We start from the raw sequence: 9,303 nt of genomic DNA on the forward strand, positions 1-9,303 counted from the left end.
TCAAAGAATGCATGCAGAAAGCAACAAGAGAATGACTACACATTTGGAAGTAAGATTTCAACGTCAGGAGAAGTAATCTGAAAGGACAGAGCTCCAGACCACGATCAACTTGCTGAACTAAATTAAGAATTAAAGCAGCTTTAGTTTCAGAACTTGAAAAAATGCCAGCCATGAAATGCAATTAGATGCTGCACGGAGTGCAATGGAGACGCTACTGAGTGGGAATTTTGTTAGCACAAAAGAATGAAGACTCAAAAGTTATTTGTTTCACACCTACTCCTATGACAAAAACAGAGGAACCTCTACAAAGAGAATCATATACAAAAACAGAAAAAAAATCCCTTCCAGCAACCAGAATTATCAAAGAAAAGCTCATAACAGCGCAAGTTATGATAATCAAGCAGAGCAGTGTGTTGACACTAAACTAATATTCTTTCTACTTACAGCTTCGCAAGACATAAACTACAGGAGATAAATATAAAATCAAAGAGAAACAAATTCCATAAGGGTGCTCGACAAAGCTGCCAATTCAATGCGACCTATGCCCAAATGAGAGCACTCATACTGTTAGATTTATAGAAAAGTGAAGTCATCTAAGAAGCTATTAGAGCCACAGAAGCTAAATATGGAAGCACTCCAACGGAGGAATAAAATGCATTTTATGATATTTGGCGTCCTGTCCAATAAAGGACAAATCACACGTTGAAAATATTTTCTATTATACAATTTTCTATTAATCCTATAAAATTTTGGATCCCGGGCGAGGTTCAACCCAGATTCAAAGATTATTGTGCCAAATATAATGGTAGATCAATCAAAGAAAGTCAGTGATGGATTCTTAGATTGTGGTCTCAGAGTAAGATACATATTGATTGGTAAAGAGTAGCTGAAAATTTATATAAAAAAAAAGAGCTCATGATTTTTAACACACAAGGTAAATGAACACATTGAAGTGCTTTAAATTTAGTCTCTACCGATACTACAACATCATACACAATGAAATGACACAAAGTGGTGTCTGGGAGGATAGAGTATACCGGCATTATCACTACCTCTCCGAGGTAACAAGGTTGTTTCTGAGAGACCCTCGGCTCAAGCAAATCAAAGAAGTAATTAAAAGAAAAACAATAGTGAAGAGAAACATGACAGCTAATAACAAAATTGTGCTAAGCATATACATATATAAGCAAGGAACCGTAGCAACAAGGAGGTGTCATCACCAATAAATTGATACCTTAAGATTTAAGTCAATATTTCACATTCAAGCTCAAAAGTTGTTTACGATCAACATTTCTTATTAATAGCAATTATTCACTATAGGCGAAATCAAATTAGAGTTTCTTTCACTTTACCATCACTTAATATTGTTATTTTCGGGCAATTGAAAACACGAGGAAATCTAACACAAAAATCTCATCATCAAGAAATAGTAGCAAAATAAAGAAGGAAACAAGAAAAACTCAATGTACCCCAAATCACAAAATACAACATAGGCCAAGAAATAAAGACTTACCACAAGGAAAAAATTTAAAAACCAAACGAAGATACAAAATAGAAGTTCCATTTTGGGATAAGATAAGACCCTCAAAACCTGATTACAAAATTTCCATATATGGATTACATTCCTACCTAACCTCAACAACAATAACAACAATATACCCAGTGAAATTCCACAAGTGAGGTTTGAGGAGGGCAAGATGCAGACCTTACCACTATCTCAGGGTGTAGAGAGGCTATTTTTCACGAGATAAAGGAGGAGGAGACAATGAAGAGAACATAGCGAATAACAAGGAAACGGTGCTTCCTACCTAACCTCATTTATAAACAATCTGCAAATTAGTAAAGGCAATCAATGTTTAATTTTTTTATTGAGAAGCTAGAAGCTAGAAGCCTAAAGTCATGTATGGCTATAATAAAACACATGCGTATCCAAAATAGTAAACAAAAGAGCCAAAGGCTAGACAAGTTCTACAATAGCCTTTAATAAACTCCATTGTTATTCTCTATCGGGACCAGAGGTGATATAGGACGAAGGAAACGAAGGGGGGAAATCCCTAGAACAATACCCCATTGAAGATTTCCAGATCTCTTAAATCTGGACAGAAAATATTGACAACCATAATAGAAGAACACGCATAAGAATAATCAGTTAAGAAAAAGGCAAAAGGCACAGGTAAAATAGCCTTAAGAAAATTCTATAACTTCAAGAGTTGAGCGATGACACAGAAAATAGAATCTATGACATTAGGAGAGGAAGAGAGAAAATCCTCAAATCAGGAACACATATTAATTGTTCATAAATACATACCTTATCGCCAGAGCAAAAATCGAACCAAAACTGTAAATTCCTTTAAAAAAACAGAAGCAAAGGAGAAACAGATGTAAGAGAAGGAAAGAAACATGGAGGACTCGACAAAGTATTGATTATTGATATGAAGGAAGAAGAGAAGTGCAAATCAGGTGTCATTAAAAAATATACATGTAGTAATATTAATTTAGAACAGTCTCTTCCCTGCATTGGTTTTACAAGGGGTTTCAAATCAAAATTACGACCTGGGCAACGAAGGGCCTGTAGACCCTATACTTATTATTATAGTGTTAATAATATATTCTGACCATAGTAGCATAAGGAAGGAACTGATCAATCTTTTAGGTGTTCTATTTTCTCTCTTACTTTATGGTTGAATGGATAATACACAGAAAAGCATACAGTGATAACCCTACTTATATGGATAATACGGTTAATAAAACCTACTTCCAAAAGAGCAGATTCAAAAGAGAACTGCTAAAGAAACTACACTAAAATCACACATACTAACTGATGCATGATGTTGAATTGGTTGATTTACCTTTTCTAATAACTATGTTTTATGTATTCTATTGGGATTAACTTAGCATAAAGCGAACTTTATGGTGGGGATTTACTAGGGAACCATAGTAGCAACCATTTGTTTCTAAACAACGTGCCACCGTAAGTTTTGCTTTTGTGGGTTAGCTAGTGGATCCACATATAGCTCATGCTATGTTATGTTTATGATACGAAGTCCAAGGTACGTCTGATTTTGAGGATACTACCCAAGACAAATCATGCAGCCATGACAAGTTTACATTCTCTATCAATTATCCGACTCAATATCCACATAATTGTACAAGATCTGATTGTTCTTCACCTCTTTGCCTTCACAAATGTAGCCCCCCTCTGTTGACCACAGTGATCCCAGCATTATCTGCAAAAAATGCATGAGGAAGCACAGACTGGTGACAGAATACATTCTGATGCAAGAAAGATAAGCCTCTGGTCAAAGAACACATGCAACAATGCAACAAGAGAAATACTAGACATTTGGAAGTAAGATTTCAAAGTAGAAAAGTATTTGCAATGCAACAGTATATCTGAAAGTCCCAGAGCTCCAGAGATGATAACTTGCCGAACTACATTAAGAATTAAAGCAGTTTTAGTTTCAGAACTAACAGAGACTGGAATATGTCACCAATGAAATGGAATAAGAAGCTGCACGGAGTGCAATGAAGACACCACCAATTAACCATCCGAATAATGTGATGGTGAAGATTAAAACATACAGAATTCCGCTCTTAAGTGGGAATATTGTTAGCACAAAAAGAATTGAGACACAAAGTTAATTTGTTTCACAGTGATTTCTATGATAAAAGAGAGAATTGCCAGAGACAGAAGCTCACACAGAGAAATAACATAACAGCGCAAAAAATTATGATATAACGAAGCAGAGCAGTGTAATGACACACAAAGTAATAATCTTTCTAATTACTGCTTCATAAAACATGAACAAGGGGAGATACATATAAAATCAAAGAGAAATAAATTACAGAAGGATATGTTAATGGCTCTAAGCCACTACCCGACTGAAAATAGACCTATTGACCCTACAAACAATCCTATAGCAGGCGATAAGAACAATAGATGCTTAAAATGAAAGGCCCAAACTTGGGACTAGGCTATACAGTTACTACTTTATAATACAACCAAAAACAACAACCTAGCTACTAGATCTACTTTTCTGCTATAATAAAAGGTAAAATAAAGGACCTAAACAAGGAAATTCAACAAATTGCTTTGCCAACTCGTCCTTCCCCTTGAAAAAATAAGGGAAGCTTTCACGAGCAAGGAGCAAAACACAAACTTCTTATTCAAAGACTTTATACTAAGTTGGATCGTCACCATAACTATTCAACTACTCCACCGTTCATGACAGATCGAGCCTGAGAAGACGCCTCAAGTCACTTGTAGCGTCGTGGTTATCCTCACTTCTCTTCTTGAAAAAAGCCGGCACGGGCAAAGAGCTCGGTGGCGGCGAGGAGACGAAAGCCGATCCTGCATAGAAATCAGCAATCGCCATCCTCTTGGGCACCATATCCGGCTGTGGACCCAGCCGATCTGTAGTGGACAACACAAAACCTTCAACAGCATCACCAGCGGCAAGCTTGTTTTCCTTTACCTTCAAGGAGACGTTATTGGTCAACACTTCACCGCGCTTCAGAATCTTGACCTCGCCCATCACCAGATGGATATTTTTAGTAGTAGGGGGAGAAGTCGAAAAGTTAGGCGATCCATTATTTTGTGGACTTCGCTTTCTTCTGTTGTTCTTAGGGTTAGGGTTAGGGTTAGGGTTAGGTAGAGGTTTAGAAGTGGAATTTCGCCGAGATCTCATAGGTCGACGATAACTAACGTGCTGTTTGAGAATATCTTGTGGTTGAAGAAGAAGGGCAACTCCGGCCATCGGAATGGATCGGAAAAACTGCGAAAGAAGGGTGGAAGAAAGAAATATAATTAAAATAGAAAAAATGGAACAACTCTGTAAGAAAAATTGCAATATTGCTATTGCTAAAGATGCATACAAATTGATCTAATCTTGTATAATAATAAATATAGGAATAAAGAAGAGAAGGCAGGTTTGATGATGGATTCCAAGAGGAGGAGAGAAGGGGCTTATAAAGGAATCAAAGGCGGTCTTGGGGAAAAAAAACAAATGGGGGCAATGACGTGGCTATAGTGGAGAGGTTAATAATAGGCATACGCGCATTTAACGGCGCGCGTACTTTTTCTCCTTTTTCCTATGTTGAATTGGAAACTAGTAGGAAAAAACGAAACAAATATAGTATCTTTTTCTTTTATTTTTATCCCAAATCTATATAATATGTAACGTTCAACCTTCCTACATATGCATACCAAAATTAAAAAGGGGAAAATGTTATTCTTGTTGTAAAAATATATGTCCATATTATTCATCAATATAATTTATTTTTATTAAATTTTATTTTCATCATATTTAATTTTTATTATTATGTATTTTCACTATAAATTATTTTTTATTTAGGCCTATAAATAATCATTATTGTAAGCTTGAAAAATATATAGAACAAAAAAGAAAACATATAAATTACTCATTTGTTCTTTCTTCCCTTTTGTTAATTTGGTTTCTCATTTTATTTATAATATGTTATCAACACGAAACTCTAGTTTTTTTCTGTATAAATTAACTTCTATCCCAGGTATGATGAACAAATAAATTATATTTTTATATCTAGTGGATCTATTAAAGAAATTTAATTTTAGTTGTATTTGTTATCTCTAAATTAATTTCTATATCAATTTTCATCATGTCAAATTTATCAAAACTTGAGTTTGTGGAACTTGACATTACCGGAGAAAATTATTTGTCATGGATCTTTGATGTTGAAATTCACTTTGACGCTAAAGGTCTTGGTGATACTACTAAACAAGAAAATAAAGCATCAAGCCAAGATAAAACAAATGTCATAATTTTTCTCCTCCATCATATTCATAAAAGACTAAAAACTGAATATTTGACTGTGAAAGACCCTCTTGAATTATGGACTACTTTGAAGGATTGGTATGACCACCTAAATCTTATAGTATTACCGAAAGCTCGATATGAGTGGATACACCTTCGATTTCAAGATTTTATAATTATGACAGAGTATAATTTTACTATTCACAAAGTAAGTGTCATATTAAAAGTTATCCGCCCTTTCATCCGTCTTATACTTCACAAGTTTTAGCATGATTGAAACACATGCCATAGTAAACCTAAGATTTACTAACTCAAATAATTTTATTATCTAGCATGAACGATTGGGTCATCCTGGTTCTAATATGATGCACAAAATAATTGAGAGTTCATATGGACACTCTTTGAAGAACCAAAAAATTATTCCATTTAAAGAATTTTCTTGTGTTGCATGTTGTCAAGGCAAATTGATTACTAGACCATCAATAATCAAAGTGGAAATTAAATTTCAGTATTTTTGGAGCGTATACAGGGTGATATATGTGGGTCATTCACCGATCATGTGGACTATTTAATTATTATATAATTTTAATAGACGCATCTAAAAGATGGTCACATGTGTATTTATTATCAACTCGTAATATGATATTTGCGAGATTACTTGATCAAATAATTAAGTTAGGAGCACAATTTTCAGAATATGCAATAAAGACAATTCGTCTTGATAATACTAATGAGTTCACATCTCAGGCATTTAATGATTATTATTTGTCCACTGGACAATAATTGAACATCTGATTGCTCATGTTCATACTCAAAATGGTCTAGAGGAATCATTGATTAAATAACTCCAATTAATTGCTATACCAATGCTTATGAGAACAAAACTTCTCATTTTATTATGGGGTCATGCTATTATGTTTTTAACAAGTCTTGTGTAGATCAGACCCACAAGTTATCATAAAGTCTCCCTATTACAATTGGCTTTTGTTTAGGAGCCGAACATTTTTCATCTTAGAATATTTGAATATGCGGTATATGTTTCAATTGCTCCACCACAACGTACAAAGATGGGTCCCCAAAAAAGGTTGGGGATATATGTTAGGTATGAATCTCCTTCTATCATAAAATATTTGAAATCTATGACTGAAAATTTATTTACTGTAAGATTTGTTGATTGTCATTTTGATGAATCAGTATACCTAGTATTAGGGCGAGAAAATAAGCAGTTGAAAAAAAATAAATTGAAATGCATTATCACTATCTCATTTGCAAAAATGTGAACTAAAAGTTCAAAAAAAATTCATTTGCAAAATATTGCAAATCAACTGCCAGATGCATTTACTGACCTATCAAGAGTTACTAAATCTAATATTCCGACTGCTAATGCTCCAATTTGAGTTGATGACCCAGTAGGATAATTAATTAATGTAAATGAATTTAAACCACGCTTAAAACGTGATAGACCGATCGATTGCAAAGATAAAAATTCTCGAAAAAGAAAAGGAGCAAATAATCAAGATGGACATAATATGGAAGAACCTGCTCAAGAAGAGCGAGGAGACATAACAATTGATAAAACCTTGGAAGATGTTAAGGCGCCTGAAAATAATGAAGAAACTTCAATAAATTATGTCTTATCAAGAAAAATATGAAACCGAAATAATATAATTGTCGATAATAGTTTTGCTTATAATGTTGCTGTTAAAATAATGCAACAAGATGAGGATCTTGAACCAAAATATATCGAGGAATATAAACAGAAGAATGATTGGCCAAAATAAAAAGATGCAATTCAAGTTGAATTAGCTTCGCTTGAAAAACGTAAAGTTTTCGGACCGATAGTACAAACACCTGAAGATATAAATCCAGCAGGGTACAAATGGGTCTTTGTGCAAAAACAAAATGAGAAAAATAAAGTCGTAAGATATAAAGCACGACTTGTGACACAAGAATTTCGCAAAGTCCTGACATTGATTATATGAAAACATATTCTCCAGTGGTGAATGCAATCACTTTCAAGTATCTTATAAATCTGACATTTCATGAAAAACGTGGCATGCATCTGATGAATGTCGTTACAGCCTATTTATATGGCTATCTAGACAATGATATTTTTATGAAAATTCCTGAAGGATTTAAAATGCATGAAATATATAAAGATTTTCTAGAAACTTGTTCAATAAAACTTCAAAAAATTTTGTACAGGCTGAAACAATCAGGACGAATGTGGTACAATCATCTTGGCAAATATTTGCTAAAAGAATGATTTAAAAATGATCCAATTTGCCCTTGTATCTTTATGAAAAGATCTGGATCTGAATTTATCATAATAGTTGTCTATGTTGATGATTTAAATATCATTGGAACTCCTGAAGAACTATCTAAGACAGTAAAATGTCTGAAAAAAGAATTTGAAATGAAATACCTCGAAAAAATAAATTTTTATCTTGGTTTACAAATAGAATATTTTGCGAAAGGAATATTTGTCTATCAAATCAATATATACTGAAAATATTTTAAAGAGATTTTACATGGATAAAACATATCCACTAAGTACCTCAATGATTGTGACATCTCTTGATATTAATAAAGATTCATTTCAACCACGTGAAAATAATGAAGAGCTTGTTGGTACTGAAATACCATATCTTAGTGCAATTAGTGCATTAATGTATCTTGCCAATAATTCTAGACTAGATATACTTTTTATGTAAATTTATTAGCAAAATTTAGTTCTTCTCCAATACGAAGACACTATAATGGAATTAAGCATACATTCAGATACCTCCGAGGACCTCCGATATGAGATGTTTTACTCAAATGAATTCACATCACAATTGATTGGTTATGCAGATGCAGGATATTTTTTAGATCCCTATAAAGGTCGATCGCAGACATGCTACTTATTTACATGTGGTGGTATAGCTATATCATGGCATTCAACAAAGCAAACTATGGTTGTCACTTCTTCAAATTATGCAGAGATAATAGTCATTCATGAAGCAAGTCGAGAATGCATTTAGTTAAGATCACTAACTCAACACATTCAAGATATACTTGGTCTTTCTTTGAAAAGAGACGTTCCAACAATATTGTATGAAGACAATGTTGCATGCATAGCTCAACTGAAGGAAGGATACATCAAAGGAGACAGAACAAAATATATTTCACCAAAATTAGTTTTTACTCATTATCTTCAAAAAAAGAGTAAACTAGATGTCCAACAAGTTCGTTCAAATGACAATTTAGCAGATATGTTTATCAAGGCATTGCAAATTTCAACCTTTGAGAAAATGAGATACAAATTTGAAATGCATGATCTTCGAGATATTAAGTGATGTTCTCATTAGGAGAAGTAAATACGCGCTGCACTCTATTTTTCTTAACTAAGATTTTTATCCATTAGATTTTTTTCTGGTAAGATTTTTAATGAGTCAGCAAACAGTGCATATTTTAAATAGGTTCTTGGAACATTGGGACGTTGACGGGAAAATTCATAGAGCTAGTTAAG

General features: G+C 33.5%; 1 protein-coding gene across 1 annotated transcript; it reads right to left on the minus strand.

Moving 5' to 3' along the window:
- Positions 1 to 3,757: 3,757 nt before the first annotated feature.
- LOC129889089 (uncharacterized) lies at positions 3,758 to 4,945 on the minus strand. The gene has a single exon (XM_055964218.1). It carries the CDS (start codon positions 4,755 to 4,757, stop codon positions 4,224 to 4,226), a length of 534 nt encoding a protein of 177 aa, XP_055820193.1. The 5' UTR covers positions 4,758 to 4,945; the 3' UTR covers positions 3,758 to 4,223.
- Positions 4,946 to 9,303: the final 4,358 nt, after the last annotated feature.

The sequence above is a fragment of the Solanum dulcamara genome, chromosome 5, assembly GCF_947179165.1.
Source record: "Solanum dulcamara chromosome 5, daSolDulc1.2, whole genome shotgun sequence".
Taxonomy (NCBI): domain Eukaryota; kingdom Viridiplantae; phylum Streptophyta; class Magnoliopsida; order Solanales; family Solanaceae; genus Solanum; species Solanum dulcamara.

Bases quoted from the DNA above. Each gene is read 5' to 3' on its own strand.
- LOC129889089 (XM_055964218.1), bottom strand. From the start codon at position 4,757: ATGGCCGGAGTTGCCCTTCTTCTTCAACCACAAGATATTCTCAAACAG.